Raw genomic sequence first — 17,058 nt, 5'->3', positions numbered from 1 at the left:
CCAAGCAGCCAACTCTGTTCAGAAGAGAAATGAAAAGAAGCGAAGCCTGTGGCATTTCTGCAATGGGAAAGGAGTGTATCTGAACTAGTTTCTCCTGAACTGTGAATGCACCGGCTTTTTTTCTCAGGAACCTATTTCACTCATGGTGAGTCAGGTTGCTAGTATTTAGTAGACAGACAGGTGAGAAAGATGTGGAGTGATTGTGAGCAAGTAATAAATATCACTATAACTAGGCTAAAATTTGGCACAAGCCTTCACTTGCACGGCAGTCTTTCAAAACAAACTGAAAACCAATGAATATATGCTTACCATGATCAGTAATTCTCTGTCCTGGCAGAAACCATCCACTTGCAAAAAGGACATGCCTGGAGGGTACCAAAGCTCCTCGCTTGGGAGGGTGAGCTGCCTCTCTCTGTGTAAGCATGCAGGCACAGGCTGGTCCCCGAGTGGTGACCTCCAAATGTCTCACTGCCAGCTCAAAGTCACAGCTCCCACTCACCACGCAAGGGGCAAATCACCAGCTTGGGCTAGAAATTTGTTGCTTGAAACCTACTTGGGTTTCATAGCCTGGCAATAGCTATGGATGGCAAAAGTGGTAGGGTTGGAGGATGGAACAGGAAATTCAGCTCACACTACAGCCAGGCACCATGCCTCTTGTGGGGAGAGGGTGAGCCAGACAGCTGTCCCCTCAACCCCACTGCCTGTCTCCAGTTCTGGGTTATACAAAGACATAGGAACAGGGATCCCCCTTCCCTGCGAGTTAGGTTCCATTTCACCAGAGAAACACTGAAGGGAAAGAAAGGGAAGAATAACCCCACACAGAAAACCATCATATGGAAATGTGCAGACTGGAGGGCATAACTATGTGGAACAAAAAAGCCAGGGAAAGGCAGAATGGAGCTAGGGCTCAGCAGAGAAGCAAGTGCTGCAGCAAAGTTGGCCTGAGCAGACCTCTCCAGCCAAGCACAAGCCTTCATGGAGGCAAAATCTTTCTTCTCACAAAGAATGCAAGAGAGAGCACAGGTGTAGAAGGGAAAGAAAGCACCACTGGTGTCCCTACATAGACACCTCTACTACTTTACCAACTTGGAAGAGAGATTTGCAGTACACCAGTGCTGCGCTTAGCATTATGTTTTCCTTTCTTATGAATAGCAATACAAATAGAGTTTTCTAAATAAGAATAGATGTATAGATTTCAATAGAAAAACTCCATTACTTAACGGTTCTTATTTGTTTTATGCTGTTGCCAACAGAGTTGAATTTACCATACTGTAATATATAATTATGCTGTAGAGAAGTTGTCAGTAAAACTTCTTGAATAATTATCCAACAAGAAGTACATAGTGCCTTTAAGGTGCGGGCCAATTCCCATTCTGATTGGACAAGAACAAGAAGCCAAAAAAAGTATTTCACGAAGGTAGGGTGTTGGACCACACATTGGATAATCCTTCTTGGAAAAAACACTGCTTAGAAATCCCCGATTCCTTTTACAACTGCTGAAGTAACTACTTGTTTCTACAAGATAAGAAACTAATCAATCACCAATAATAGCACTGTGTAAGTGCAAATGATGGTAATCTTTATTTCAGGTCCTGATTGTGCAGGTATAGAAACATACACTACATGCCAGGGCTAAGCACACAGGACAACATCCCCCACCCCAAAAGAAGTAAGGTATGGAAGCTGTGTGATAAATCAAACACCTTCCCTTTGGACCTGCACCTATATCCCACTTTCAGGTGTGTCAGCACATTCCACATAACCTTTGTGTGCTTCCCAAGCAACACACAGCCAGGGCAATAACCGCAAGAACTGTACTAAGAACTACTTCCTGCAGCTGCTGCTTCCTTTTAGAGATTTCTCACAGCTGGAGACAGCAGCTTTGACTTTGTCCCTGTAGAGCTGTGGCTACCACTGCTGGGTTCTAAACCCAACTGTGCCTAGGTGTCTGCACCATGTTCCAGCTGCCAATCCCAGACAGGTGTAAGTGCTACAATCCAATGAATTATGGGTGACCTATAGCAGCCCTCACTTCAGACAAGATTGAAATAACAAGCAACAATTCAACTTGCCATACAGTTTATTTCCAAAGACTAGTTCAGTCTTGGCTAGGCTACCTCCATATAGCAGTTGTCCTCTTGGGCAAGGGTTTGCACAAAAGTTTCATTTTTTCCTCATTCCTCCTGCTGTTTTCCATTAACAGTTCCACTGGTCTTTTTTTTTTTTAACTGCAAGTGCCAGTCTGGAGTCCTCACTGTGAATGGTGTGAAAGTCAGAGGATAGGAGTAATTCACAAAATTACAAGGTAGCACCTTGTCTGAGCCATGGAGCTCCAGGGGCTCTGCAGTTTTTTTGTCTAAGTTGGGCTACCAATACTGTCCAATGATGCTGGTAAACTGACTGTTGAGCCACACCCCCCGCCCCCATCTGCATGCTTCAGCACCTCTTCACTTCCCCCTGCACCTCCAAGTTCCCTCAAGTGGTTGTGTGAGTGGCAGTGGAAGTCAGCATTTTAGCCTGTTATCACCACCCTCTTGCATTATTTTACCAGTAGGGTTAAAGCTTTTCCATTTTGCTGCCTTTGTAGCTCTTTCTCTGCTGTTTAAATATTGATATTTCATTTCTAACAAGTGCAACAGCTGTTCATCTCTGCTGGTATTTTCATCATTGCTATCACCATACAGCTCGTAAGTGCTGTTGATCCAAGAGCTGCCATCACTAGTCTGTGTGTCATTCTCACTAGATGCTAAACCTGAGACAATGGTGCAGTCAGAACCCTGAACAGTCAAACACACACCATCCTTTATCCTTGGGTCCGATTCATAGATTGCAGGATCTGGAGGTGCTTCACTCAGGTTGTTGCACAGATTAATGAAGGATTCATATAGTGATGTAGACATAACCTCATTGTCACTGTCCCAGTATAGACCATTACATTTACCTGCACTACCAAAAGGCTGATAGCCAGATGGCTGAGGTGTAATGGGGCAAGAAATTATATTGGCTTTCCTTTGGACGCTTTGATGTATTACTTGCTTATGCATTTCTTCCTCTGAAAGAAAAGCTGAAGCACCTTCATTTGCATGTGTGGAGAAAGATGGAAAATCAGAATGTTCTGAACAGGTGTTTGGAAAATCAAGCTCAGTGCTGCGAGATCTGTAGTTGTTACAACACAACTGATGGCTAGCAGGCTGAGCACTTTGATCTCTGCAGCTGCATCCAGGCGTCTCTGACAACTGTCTCACAAGCGGTGAGGAAGGCACGCTTTCAAAGCCCAGAGTCAGGCTACTGTCAGCCATCGACTGAGACATTAGGGCATTGAAGCTCTTGTATGCAGAGCTGCTTGGCTCATTGCATGCAGACACAAGCATATTAAAGCTCCTGTAGGCAGAGCCACAGGGTTCCAGGGATGGAGACAAAAGGGTGTCACAGCTCTTGTATGCAGAACCACACAACCCCATGGATGCAGATACAAGGGTATCAAAACTCTTGTATGCAGGGCTGTTTATTTTGTCTGTTTTGGTTCCAAACAATGATTTAATTGTAGACTCCTGGATCAGGACACAAGAGTCAAGCTCACTTTCAGAACTACATAGAAAAAGGCTTTGATGAACCATTTGTTGAAGATCTCTTGCATCCAGAGAAGCAGAATTTATGCTGGAGCTTCGATAGCCAGATTCAAAGGATTCTTCTGATAGTTCTGACTCTTTGCTGGATGTACTACAATTGTAGTCATCTTGAGAGGCTTTGGTGAAAGGGGGGGCTATATGAGAAATATCACACGGTTGCGGACTCTGGGCTGCACTTTCTTTTGGATTTTGCTGTGATGGATTTTTTGACCCAATGCTCTCTAAGGTTTTCCTCTCAGCTGCGGGGATGTTTGTGCCTTTATTGTCTTGCATGTTATTTTCATTTTCCAGGAGTGCATCAAACATGTTAGCTAGTAACTCATTGTGTTCAGGTTGCTCTCTGAAAGCACCAATGCTGCTCTCACAAGGCTCAAACATGGTGATCTGGTTGCCAGTTTCTTCTTGGCTCTCAGTTTCACTGTCTGTTAAACATACGCAGATTTCTATACACTCTTCAACTGCTATTGTATCAGGGGTTAAAACTGCACTGCTGCCTTTTGGCAACCACTCTTCAGACTTGCTGTGGCAACTGCAAGATTTCTCAACATTTCTGATGTTATCTTTTCCCTTGAAGTTTTGGCTTGACAAACTTTGAGCCAGACAGCTCTTGCAACTTCTGTTTTTGGAAGTCAAAAGGAAAGGACAGTTAATGTTTATGGTACAGGAAACAATTTCATGCTGTAAAGCAGAGTGATTTTTTAAAATCTTACTTACATTTGTTGTTCCATGTGACTTTGCTTTAAGTCCTGGAACGGGAACTTAATTTCATCAAAGTAGCACAAAACTGAAAACTAATAAAGATACAAATGATATTTAGGACACATATGAGCTGTATTTAGTATCCCTTATACTAGACAGACAATGGAATTTACTATATATTCTACTTCTGATGATCAGGAAAAGGTATTTTTTGCAAAGCTTTTAAATTACCTTGACATTTTTTACAACCGATTGGCTCTTTGCTGGATTTGGGATTTGATCCCACCATTCTTTCTTCACTCTGCAAGGGAAGAATGAAAATTACTTGTTTTGACTGCACTTGGGCTTAATCAGTGTACATTTATGTCTTCTGTTCTCCTTTCCCTCTTAGGCATCAGCAACAGAAAGTTTCATTTTGGGCATCTCCTGATTTTCATTAAACCAGTGCAAAGATGTTTGTATGTTTGGTATGTGGCTGCTCTGCACAATGACAGTCACCTGTTTTTCTAATCATGTTTAAAAGGATGTGTGAAATAGACACAATCTCATTACCGTTTAAAAATTTCACATTACCATTTAAAAATTTTTGAAAGAAATAAAGGTATTTAGCCATCAGTACTTGAACTCCAGCAAAGACCAGGGTCTGACAACCCCTACTGTAATAAGCCTATTCTAGTAAGATTAATCAGACTATTCAGAAAATGACAGAGTTTATAAAACTGACTTGTGTTTATAAAATCTCTGCTCACAGACATCTAGATAAAGGTGCTGAGAAAACCCAAAACATTAAATTTCTGTGCTACCAGGGATTTGTCAACAATAGCAATACTGATATGCGTATAAACTGTTACTCTATAAACTCTGTAACAAGCAGGATACCTACTTGGTGAAACAGAAGTAACAAATTATGGATCCTGCCAAGATCAGTATGCAGGATGTGGGCACAGCCATCTGCAGAATGTCTTCAACCTTCACCTGGTAATCTGTTAAACAAGCAAATGTTTACATGTGAATGTGCATCTAAATGCAAGTACTGACAATACCAAATTATTTGCTGCTCTTCTGCAACTCAAAAAATACTCTTTTAGAGGATGTAAAATAAAGCTTCCAGCACGTTAATAACAGACCCCCACAGCTGCCAGCAGCAATGGTGTGCAGTGTGTCAGAGACCTGGCACAGGTACTGTGCTCAGCTACTGGGTGTGGCAGGAGCTGGGAGAGCCAGTGTGCACTGTCAGCCCTCAGGGACAAGGGCTATCACACGGCACCTAAAATGGCATTATCATTGTCACTGTAGTGCAGCTATGTTTCTTGTTCTCTCTGTTGCTCTTCAGGGGTTTTTATAAACCCTCCTACCTCTATTAAAATACTGCTTTATTTGCAGCATATATATATATATATATATATATATATAATTTATACTCACTTGCTCTCACATCAATGTTGCTGTTTAGTTCAAACATCTCTTCTACTTCCCTGTTATCTAGTTCATGAAATATTTATAGAGAATTAACAGATTCCTTTCAGCCTTTTTTTTCACGAGGCTAAAAAATCCAACCTCCCCTGGTCTTCTCTTCCTTAGTTTCCCAAAGATATGCCTATCTGTGTTTAGTGTGTTTGGAAGCCTTTACAGATGTATTCACATTACATTCAAAATTATGAAGATGATGAGTCCATAACTCTCCTCCAAGAGAGCAGCAGAGTATGTAAGACTATATACCATCCTTTTACCAGGCTGTTACTTCTGACACTATTACCATAGTGAAATTCAACTTCTTCACTCCATTCACTCCAGTAGGCTGGGTAGTCCACATAGTTACACCTGAGACTTGCAACATAATCATAGCCTCTCTTCAAGGAGCTTGCAGTAATCTCAAAGCTTTTTGCCTGGTAGTTAATTGCTTTTACAGAAACCTGAAAAGAAAATGATTTCTTTCACTTTGATTTCTTTATAGGGTGAAGGGTTAGCGACAGCAACTAGATAGCAATAGTGTTATGTGTTTCAGTGACCTTTCACAAATGAACAAATTAATGACTGTGTATGATACTGCAATTCATGTCATCAACAGGTGGCATTTTTTACCTGCCACATGCATGTTCTTCTGCTACCAGAAGCAGCCCAGCCCAGAAATGCTGGATTATTCAGAACTCACCTGCCCCACAGAGCCATCAACCTCCAGCTTCTTGATGTCAAGGGGCAAATGAAGTTCAGGGAATAGAAGCATCGTATTTTCAATCTCTGCCCTGTCCACCGCAAGCAGCAGACCATTTTGGGGTGGCAGTCAGAAGAGTTTAAATTCTTTGACACCCAGCTGAACTATCTAGGGGGCAAAGTGAACTGTGGCAAGTGTGTACTCAGGATCACTATGCTCTGGCTGGCCCTTACATTATTATTAATAAAGAGACTTTCTAGAGGACTTTTTAAACCTTAAAGCTCCGGAGAAAGAAAATGAAGAGACTGGGTGTCTCTTACCTCTGTCGGGTGCTGCTTCCTCCAGTATTTCACTTCATAGATGACTGGCTGTCCAGAGAGAAAGGATGGATGAGAGTAGCTCTCCTCCCAACTCAGATTGAAATTACCATTTTCAGCTTTCTCAATGGCAAGATTTTTGGGGGCTCTTGGCTTAACTGTGTGTTAAAAAACACAGAACAGGGTAATGGGAGAGCACTGATAGAGAGAAGCAGAGAGAGAAGCATTCACCAGAGACCAGAATATCATCGCAGTCAATACACTTAGCCCTTTTCACTATGCTGCAGCACAAGAATAGAGAGGCTGAACCTGAGCAACTTGAGGGTATTTATTAAGCACTGATTCCTCAAGCTGGCTGAACCAATTGCAAGCACGGTCTTTTAGTGCACTGGATATAGCTTTCAGCCTGGAGAAACAGGAACAACTGTGCCCTGACAGTAGCAGCTGTGAGGCCAGGTGGGCCCAGAGCTCCAACATCACAGCCAAGCTGTCCTGGCTCCCTGTCTCTTGAAAATCGATGTGGACGTCTGCTTATTTGTCAGATAAGCAGCAGCATCAATCAAGTATTCTGAAGAGAACCATCTCTTTGGCCTGCCTAAGGTATGAAAATGGTTTTTCTGAGTGTTTAAGGTGACAGGTGTTACCAACAAGCACACTGTTCTGACCAAACTGGGGGTCTAAGTGGAGACATGAACTGTGTCTACACTCTGTCCTGTTTAGGAGCAGTCTCTTCAACTTTTTTATCACTGGCTGTTAAAATCCAACAGCAATTACTGTAAAAAATCTTCTGCTCATGTGGCATGGTTCAACTAGCATGAAAAATAAGAGTATGACAGAGACAGGAATGGGAAGAATTTCAGTAGGGATAGCCTAGTTTCTTTCTAGAAGCTGCAAGTAGCATGATTCCTCTTCATCTTGTAAGCCACAAGTAAAATGCACTAAAGATAATCTAAGTCCCCAAACTCCTTCTGGCTCGCAGCTGAGAGAGTACAGCTAGAGGAACCATCACTCTTTGCCTTCCCCATTACTTACATTAATTCCTTAAGAATCTCATCCAGAATCAGGTTTCTAAAACAAATGGATTTTGCATTTATGCTACCATGACATTTTGCACCTCTGACAAACAAAAACTGTTCTGGGGATATGAATGAGAAGTTAGCTAGGATTGCAAAGCCTGGAACCAGATGTGACAGTGACAAAGTAAACAAGTTCTTACCAACAAGGGCTGGTGTTACACTGTAATTCCATGAATCAGTGCCATTGAACTGTAGGGCTAGAACATACGTGAGGCCTAATACAAAGTATTCCGGATATATTGTACAAGTGCACCTTAAACTGTCTTTTTCATTCTCAGGAACACACGTGTTTCTAAAAAACAGGCACAAAATTACATGATGTTTAAGAGAATGCGACACACTATTGCTTGAAAAGGTGAAATCAAGTTTCCCAACATGTGTAACTAATCAGAACTGAGACAAGTCAGTTCCCAGAAATGTTTCCAAAACAAAACTGAGATGCCCAAACAACCCACTCTCCCTAGCTACCCCCTGGATATCTGTATCACACAAATTAAAAACTTGACAGAAAGGCCAAGGATTGATCCCAAATACAACCCTTTGTCACACTTCAGCTTCTAAAGGAACATACTTGTTAGTAGAGGAACAGGTTTATTGCAGTGTATCAGCAAGGTTATTTGAATGTTGGTGTGGTGAAATCATGCAGCAAGGGACAGGAAAACCCAGATGCATGTTCTTGTGTAAGAGATGATGACTGGCCCTGCTCAGAACACGGACAACAGTCTGTGCCTGAACATAGAGCTACACTGTATGCAGAAACAATCACCTGGCCTTCAGTGGAAAGTATCTTTCCCACATTCTATAGACCAGTGAACAAAGAAAGATTTCTCATGAAGAAGGTAAAATTTTGCACAAAATTAAGGTTCTGTAAACTTCTAAGAGCCCTACCACTCCTGCCAGTAGGACTTCATCCCTCCTCTGACCTAAGAGAGTAGAGAGTTCTACAGAAGAGTAGACCACTGAACTGAGGGTGCTGTTAATTGCAGAAACCCATTTTACTTAAAAGGAAATAATCCCTTTTACTTTAAGAGGAATAATCTGAAGTACATTTTGTCCCAGACACCCACAGTAGAGGGAGGGAATTAAAGCCAATAGTGGCTATAGGATATATGAAACTCTAACAATGGCAGTGTAACATCTTATTAAACACTTACGACACAGAAGAAGTTTCCTTGCTGTAGCAAAGCACGAATTCTTTGGAGCAATTAGTTTGTGCAGGCACCTTCCAGTGACAAACCAGTTCTTTGTCATAGTCAGTGAAGCATGCAAATTCTTGTACGTGTCCTGCAGTCAAAACTAGGGGAAAGCAGCATACAATGAGAAGCAAGAGAATCAGAAGACTATATTGGACTAAGCAGAAATACTAACTTTTCCATCTAAACAGAGCTGCCACGCCTCTACAAATTAAGTGAAAATACTGTTATTTTTTGTGTCTGGGTAAATGGAAAGTGAGGCACTCAGACTGTCTCCACCTTTCTGGAGACAATGTCTATGGTCTTGGACGGGAAGAGTCTGCAGTAGTAATACTGAGATAGAAACGCACATTTCAGCCAACACAGACTTCCAAGAACAGAAAATCCAATTGCAATAGCTCTATTTAAAATGCATCAGCATTACATTACAAAACAGCATCATCCCACCTATTAAATACAAAAGGTTCAAAACCCAAAAATGCAGATAATTAACTGAGTCAGACCAGGACCACTGCTTACAGTTGTGACTCGTGTCTTACCTACAACTAAGGTAAAAGGTTCTAAGGGTCTAGGCCAAATGCATGGTCCAAATGCATGCTCCCAGAGCAGCTCCCCAGTGCCTAGAAGATCTCCCTGCTACAGTGTTTCTTCTAGTATATACCTTTACTTCATTTCACTCAGTACTTTCTGTTCCATCCTCTACTCATCATTGTTATGAAAGCATTCAAGACCGAGGAGAGATGGAATCACACTGAGCCAGGCACTGAGGAGGTACACAAAAGCACAGAGTCTCTGCACTCTAATGTTAAAGTTTGTAACTATTTTCACTGGCGGTATTTAACCAAAAAATAGAATGTAGTGGTCGAAATATCTTTGATAGAACTGGAAGTGGAAATAGAATCCACAACCCTCAGTATCCCTTCCAGCCTCACTTTCCTTTATTTCAATGTGCTCCTCAAGAGTGATACACAGAACAGAAGAGGAGAAGCTAGGTGACAGTAAGGCCATGTTGTTATTTGGACTAACAGTGTGCCAACCCTGATACTGGACCCTGGAATGTGATCATAAGAAAATAGCTGGAAATAGCTAATACTTTTATCATCCAAGACAATTATTTGCCTTTTCTGATGTTTGACTTCTCTTTCACAGGTAAATAATAACAATATCTCCCTTTTCTTGCACAACCTGTACAAATATAAATCCTTTCCTGCTTTACATGTCAATCTCCTGTTTTTTTTTGAATCCAATTAAGATTATCTGAGAATTTCCAAAGGGATCCTGCTAGAATGTTTTCTGTGGCAATTATACAAGACCAAATTTTGTGTATGTGGCCCAGTACATTACCAACTCTCCATGCTGGTCATTTACATTGCAAATTCAAGACTCATTTGCCAATTATTCACATCCTGCAAGGTCCTTCAGCCACTTCTGCTTCACAGGCTTATTCCTTCCAACAGGTACCTAAATTTCAGATTATTCCTCCCACACCTTTTTTGCTGAAAGCACCAAATTTCATTTTATCTTCTCTACATTTCTATTTTCCTATAGTCCACTTGTGTTATTTACTATGATCCGACTTCTGCATACTCTGATACAGTATAGGACCTGCAAATGTAAAATGTGATGGTCAGATACCTTTTAGTGGATATGATATATAGCACAATGGGATCTATAAAATTTGGATTTTAAGTTGTCTGGTATATTGACTGTTTATAAACCTAGAACTGACTGCGATTCATGGTTTCATTAGTGTTCAAATACTTAGAAAATGTTTTGGTTAGTTACAAAGGCTAAATATTTATCCTGTAGATAAGAATTATTGCTATTATGTTCTTCTGCATGGCAGTACCCTGTTAGGTTCCCCTTTTTTCGGCATGGTACCCAATTCTTTACCACTCATCAAAAAAGCAGCAAGTCAAACTCCTGCAACACTTTAACAGTCATACTGCTTTTTATTTTATAATAATCATTGCCCTGTTGATGTTGTTTATATTTGTTGCCATTTGTAATTTTATTGATAGTTTCCTTTTCTCACTTTTAAATGTACTTTTAACAGAAGTACAATCAAGTTAAGGCCCTTAAAGATGAATGATATATTTTTAATCTGTTAACCATCTTGCACTTTCAAGAACATTTCAATTAAATGAAGCTCTTCCTGTTGTGTTAAGCTATCATGACTAACAGTTTTACTTTATTTTGCCATTCAGTGCTGTCATGTATTTTCAGAACTCTAAATTATATTATCTGCTATTTTCCTGTCACCTTCTCACTTTTTCATCTCTGGTACACCATATTTTTTTCAAAAAGCTCAGACATTTGAGAATTTCCTTTTGAAACCATATACAGTACAGGGTTTGTTTTTACTTTGTATAGTTAAAAGAGAGAATTGAAATACTGAATTTCTTTTTTAATCCTCAAAGAGTACACAATGCTGAACAAACTTAAAATGCATCGTTAACTAAGCAAACAAACCCAAACAAAACACAATAAAATTAAACTTTTATAAATATCATTTAGGGAAATGAAAAGGTGGGATTACCTAGACCAGACAATCCTGCCAATGTGTTCTTGCAAACCTTGATCCTTCTCATTAATTCAAATTGCACTATTTCATACTATGTAAGACAGTAGCTAATAAACCTTCTTTTTTAGAGATAGGGTACTTTAAATTGTCATTTAACTATTTTGGTTTGTTTTAAAAAACAAAAGGAGATCTAAGAAACTATAGACTACTGTGGAACTAGTTAAAAAAATACAGAAAGCAAAATGTGAGATTCATTTTCCAGAAAATAAAAATGCATTATTGAAAACCATTACTATATATATCTCATTAGTATTTTTAATCAAACATTATAAAAGATGCAATGAAAACAACCCATGTTCATGGGTATGGGAAGTCAGCTTCTGCCAATTGAGCTTCATGAATTAACCCTTAAGGAACTAGCAGCATCTGCAAGCTGACAGAACGGTGGAGAGGGACACACAAGAGATCTGACCCTGTCTGCCCCTGGCAGGGCAAGTCAGAGCTGCTGTGTCTCACAGACAGGCCTGCCCAATCTGCTCTGGTCCAGGCAAGCAGGCAGTCACTCAGCAAGCAGTGCTTTCCAGGCAGTCACTCTGCAGCCTGCGGAGAGCACAGGCGGGCAGCAGCTCTGCAGAGCACGGCACCCCCCTACCCCCGGCAAACCGCAGCAGCCAGGGCACGCCGGAGCTTCCCGCACAGCTGCCTGGGCTAGCTGAGACCTGGCTCACAGCCAGGCGTCCAGTGCAGATCACATACTGGGGAACGAGGAGATGGCTTTCCAAACCTGCTTCTCCTTTCTGCAAATTTCTAGTTTTTCTTGTCCTGATAGAAAAGGTCAATATAGAGATTAAAAAAAAAAAAATCTAAGATTTTTTTCTAGTACAGGGATACTTCTGACATTTGAAGTTACAAATTTTATAGTAGTTAATTAGTGGTAAGAGCGTTACATAGTGCTCACGGAAAAATGCTATCAAGAAAAGTTTCACTATAATAATTTAAATTATTGACAAACATACCTTCATTTGTTGTATATGAAAAGAAAAGGATCCACAGGGTATATGGTGCAGCACTTGGGAGTCTTGCCATTATTGACAATGGTCAGGTTCAGTAGGAAAAACTGTGCTGCAATTCTGCCAACAGAAAACATAATAAGCTTACATCCCTATCTCAGTTAAGGTAAAGGTGTAGTTTTTCCTACCACTCTGCTAGATGTTAGAATTCGACTCCCTGCTGTACCTGTTTCCCACCTTTGGCCCCTAAAATTAGGTCATGGAATGAGACATGTAGAAGAATAAGGAGAACACAAATGAGCTAGAAGACTTTTCTGCAAAATTTTAATTACAAAGGATACGGAACTGGCATTGGCAGTGGAGCTACTCTCTTTAGCTACTAGAAAAGAAAGGTTGCTAGTATGTAAAGGGTAAAAAAGGGCAAGCACTAGACCAAAATCAGTGACATTGTCACCAAAGCCCTGTGATTCCACTCAGACAAGTATAAGAATTTAAGAATGAAGTGTCCAATCTATTGACTAAAATGCTTTCTCCAAGTCCTATCACCAGTACCTTGATAATCTGAGTATCACCTCTTTAAATAAAGAATTTTAGCAAAGAACTCTGAGCATTGCTCCAAAAGAATGCAGATTCATTAAAACATTAATTATTTAAAAGTTGTAAAACACATACCTAATCATGATGTAACCAGAACAACTTTGGAGAAGGAAAATAGTGCAGCTTTTATGTCCCTAAGCATAGCAAAACTGTCTAGGTAAATTGAAAACAGATGAAATCATAAATTTTAGACTTAAAAATAGCAAGTGTCCCCAAGATTTTTTTTTACCAATGTAGCTACTTAATACGTAAGACAAGGCTACTGGCCTTCATATCACTACAAATGGATATGATGCATTTAAAATTCTGGTAAATTTGTAACTGAAGTCATGCTAACTAATATGCTTTTGGCTTTGCTTTCAGTATAAAGAGGGATAAAATTTGCTCAGCAGCACATTGTTAAGACATGTACTTAACAATGGTCCCTTCCTCTCATGCTTTTGGAATTTTCTAACTTTCATATCTGGACAGAGTATTCTCACTGCCTACAAGCTTCAGTTATTCTGTTTATACCTGTAGGGCTCCCAGGTAGTATGCTAGTTTTTATTTCAAAGCCTCATGAGAAGGGAGAGGAGAGGAGAGGAGAGGAGAGGAGAGGAGAGGAGAGGAGAGGAGAGGAGAGGAGAGGAGAGGAGAGGAGAGGAGAGGAGAGGAGAGGAGAGGAGAGGAGAGGAGAGGAGAGGAGAGGAGAGGAGAGGAGAGGAGAGGAGAGGAGAGGAGAGGAGAGGAGAGGAGAGGAGAGGAGAGGAGAGGAGAGGAGAGGAGAGGAGAGGAGAGGAGAGGAGAGGAGAGGAGAGGAGAGGAGAGGAGAGGAGAGGAGAGGAATCTCCTTCAGCAGGTGAATGGTATTGGGTGTTCTGCATAAGATTGGTCAGATTCTGAAGTAGAAAAGACCACTGAAAGGTATTTGTGGATGGTGGTTCAATACTCTCTTCCCCAAACCAGCCATGCAGCAGAATCACATTACATGTGTCTGACAGACGTGAGTCTGTCTGTCTGAAAATATCCATCTTAGAAGTTAAGGGATAAGGACACCTACAGTAAAAATGCAGCGGACCCCGACTCAGGGAAGAAATTATGATGTCTGGTTCCAGATCAGAAGGCTGAAGGATAGCATTCTTAAAACCATACTATATTACATTAATATACTATTTAAAGAGATATTATACTATTCTACATACTTCTTACTTAAGTAACTACAAACTCCTGACTCTCTGCTAAGAGTCTGAGCCACAGCTGGATCCCATTGGTCACTGAACCCAAACAACCTTCACCAGAATCCAATCCAGCAATCACTTCAGGTAAACAATCTCCATACCACATTCCACATTGGAAAAACAAAGCAGCAGAGATAAAGATTGTTTTCTTCTCTCTGTGCTTCTCCATGAAATCCTGAGAGACAGAATTATGTCTCTCTGTCCAGAGAATGTGAATGTCACAGACATTGTTAGTCAAAATAGAAGATCAGAATGGAGACTCTTCTGTGACCTTCTCTGGGGCAGTTACTGCTCATCTAGTAATAAAGAACAAGCTTGAAAACAAATTTCTCATAAGATCTTGAGAAAACTGTTACTCAAGAGCTGAGTTTTTTTCATAGTCTGAGAAGACATGAAATATGGCTAAGCACAGTAATACATTTTTTAAAAGAACACAAGCACCTTTGCTGTTGCTCAGAAAAAAGCCAACTGCTCTGGAATTAAAAAAAAAATCCTTCATTTCCGTTTTTCCTGGAATTCTCAAAAGAGAAAGCATTTGCTTTCCACTGTTAGCTAATACTAACACGTGACTGGAGTTCCGAGAAACTCTTGGAACTCTTAGAACTTTGGCAAAGAATCCTGAACCACCTAAGTATGTCCAAATGAGCAGATGGCAGACCAAAACCATCTTCTCATGGAAGAATGGATCTGCACATGTGGATGAAAATGGAATTAAGCCAGAGCTTTAATGAAACTGCAAAAGGAGAAAATTTTAAAACATCCACAACTCTTCTGCCTGTTATCTCTTAAGTTTTTCATTATACCAGACAATGAAATACCAGTCTTAAAATAAGTATTTAATACATATAGACAATACTAAAATTGCAGCAAACCTAGTAACTCTGATATATTTGAGAAAAGTAAATTGTAAAGACGTAAGTCACTTCCCCAAACTAGGAAAGAAATCTCTGTTGGGCTTAGAAGTAGATCTACATGGTTACTGGCACAAGCTACATGCCTTAATCACTTAACCTATCTGTTTCTTGAAAAAATTATTATATGATTAGAATTATTTCATTTACTATCATGAAAAACGGTACTAACTTTTGGTCTGGTCTTCTAAGGAAATTAGGGTCACATTCCATTAACAGGTATAATCTGCAAAACTGTTATGTGCAAAGAGTAACTCCTGCCCAAACCAAGAGGTCATATTAAACAAGACTGCTTGATGCACCGTTGCTGCAACTGTACAGCTGAAGCATCATTTCCTCTTTAAAACTGCCGCACAACTTGTCTTACTCTCTAGTTTAAAGCACTGACTATAAACGCTGAATAAAATTAGACAAGTGGTACAGCGCAAAGCAGAAGTTTCATCAACAGATTCTACATCAAACCTTGAAACGAAAACCCGTGCAGAGCATAATGCCTTCTGAGGAGAAAGCGCTCCTTTCCGGGCGCTCAGCGCGAACCGGCCCGAAGCTCTGCAGGGCACACGGGGGACGCAGCCTGAGCCCCGGGCTGGGCCCGGCCGGGAGCGGCTTCGATCGACAATGCGGGCCGGGATAGGCGCGGCTGCTGCGCCCACCGCGCAGCACGTCCGGCAGGAACAACGCTTCGGAGAATTACACCTTTTGTGTAAAATTCTGTAAAAGGAGCACTCGCTTCTAACAGCCTCAAGGAAAGAGAAGCGATTCTGGCCGCGGGTTCCAGCCGGAGCCGCCGCACGGGACGGCCCAGGGACATACGGCCGGCCAAGCTCCGGAGGGAGCACAGACCTTCCGCCCTTCCCGGAACAGGCACGGAGGAAAACACAGACCGCACAAACGGCACGCCAAGCGCAAGCAACGAGGAGGAGCCGGTCTTGACGCCAGGACGAAGGGGCTGCCGGACGTACCTTGTGTCTACCGGCCCCCGCTCCGGACCTGGGCGCTCCCAACCCGGACGCGGCGCTGACCGTGACCGCGGCCTTCTCCGCCGCCATCCGCCCCCACACTCCGCCCGGCCGTAGCGGGGCGGGGCGGGAGCGGGGCGGGGCGGTAGCGGGGCGGGGCGGTAGCGGGGCGGGGCGGTAGCGGGGCGGGGCGGTAGCGGGGCGGGGCCGTAGCGGGGCGGGGCGGTAGCGGAGCGGGGCGGGAGCGGGGCGGGGCGGGAGCGGGGCGGGGCCGTAGCGGGGCGGGGCGGTAGCGGGGCGGGGCCGTAGCGGGGCGGGGCGGTAGCGGAGTGGGGCGGGAGCGGGGCGGGGCCGTAGCGGGGCGGGGCCGTAGCGGGGCGGGGCCGTAGCGGGGCGGGGCCGTGGATGGCGGGCGCGCGCAGCCGTCGCTGAGCTGGCACGGGCAGGTGCGGGGGCCGCTGGGAGGGTGGTGGGAGCCCCGGGGAGCCGGTAGGTCTCGGCAGGGCTGGGGGCCAGCGGCCCAGCGGCCCGGGCGGTTTTCCGGGGCACTGCCTCCGTGGGCTGCGGCTGGCCCGGGGCCGCGCGGGCGGTGAAGCGCCGAGGCCGGAGCTCAGCCGGAAGCGGGCAGTCGGTTGGTGCAGCGGTCAGGGAATTTCCTGAGCTGCCCTTAATACTTCAGGCGTTCTTCGAAACCTGTAGAGGATTGTTTTCTGTGCAAAGTCACCCGCTCTGAGTGAGTGTGCTCGGATCAGGCTGTGTGGGGAGCAGGAGCTT

At 42.8% G+C, this 17,058-nt stretch overlaps 1 protein-coding gene across 5 annotated transcripts; it reads right to left on the bottom strand.

The window, feature by feature from the left end:
• Positions 1 to 2,062: 2,062 nt before the first annotated feature.
• On the bottom strand, positions 2,063 to 16,348 carry IL4R (interleukin 4 receptor). Of its 5 annotated transcripts, none has more exons than XM_068207384.1 (10): positions 16,288 to 16,348; positions 12,607 to 12,720; positions 9,028 to 9,169; positions 8,014 to 8,165; positions 6,801 to 6,955; positions 6,085 to 6,241; positions 5,212 to 5,311; positions 4,560 to 4,629; positions 4,344 to 4,420; positions 2,063 to 4,245 (listed from the first exon to the last, which is right to left on the bottom strand). In XM_068207384.1, exons 2-10 carry the CDS (start codon positions 12,674 to 12,676, stop codon positions 2,505 to 2,507), a joined length of 2,664 nt encoding a protein of 887 aa, XP_068063485.1. In that variant the 5' UTR covers positions 12,677 to 12,720; positions 16,288 to 16,348; the 3' UTR covers positions 2,063 to 2,504. The 5 variants fall into 5 exon arrangements, with proteins under 5 accessions (XP_068063485.1, XP_068063488.1, XP_068063487.1 ...); XM_068207387.1 differs by having other exon boundaries at positions 4,344 to 4,375; XM_068207386.1 differs by lacking the exon at positions 16,288 to 16,348 and adding an exon at positions 15,788 to 15,904.
• Positions 16,349 to 17,058: the final 710 nt, after the last annotated feature.

The sequence above is a fragment of the Anomalospiza imberbis genome, chromosome 16 (assembly GCF_031753505.1).
Source record: "Anomalospiza imberbis isolate Cuckoo-Finch-1a 21T00152 chromosome 16, ASM3175350v1, whole genome shotgun sequence".
Classification (NCBI taxonomy): domain Eukaryota; kingdom Metazoa; phylum Chordata; class Aves; order Passeriformes; family Viduidae; genus Anomalospiza; species Anomalospiza imberbis.
Note: the sequence above shows the minus strand (reverse complement) of the source record. Positions and strands in the feature narration are given on the sequence as shown.

Bases quoted from the DNA above. Each gene is read 5' to 3' on its own strand.
- IL4R (XM_068207384.1), bottom strand. From the start codon at position 12,676: ATGGCAAGACTCCCAAGTGCTGCACCATATACCCTGTGGATCCTTTTC. The intron at 8,166-9,027 runs GTAAGTGTTTAA...CCTGTTTTTTAG, and splicing joins AAGGAAACTTCTTCTGTGTC to AAACACGTGTGTTCCTGAGA. The intron at 4,630-5,211 runs GTAGGTATCCTG...CTTCCCTTGCAG, and splicing joins TGTTACTTCTGTTTCACCAA to AGTGAAGAAAGAATGGTGGG.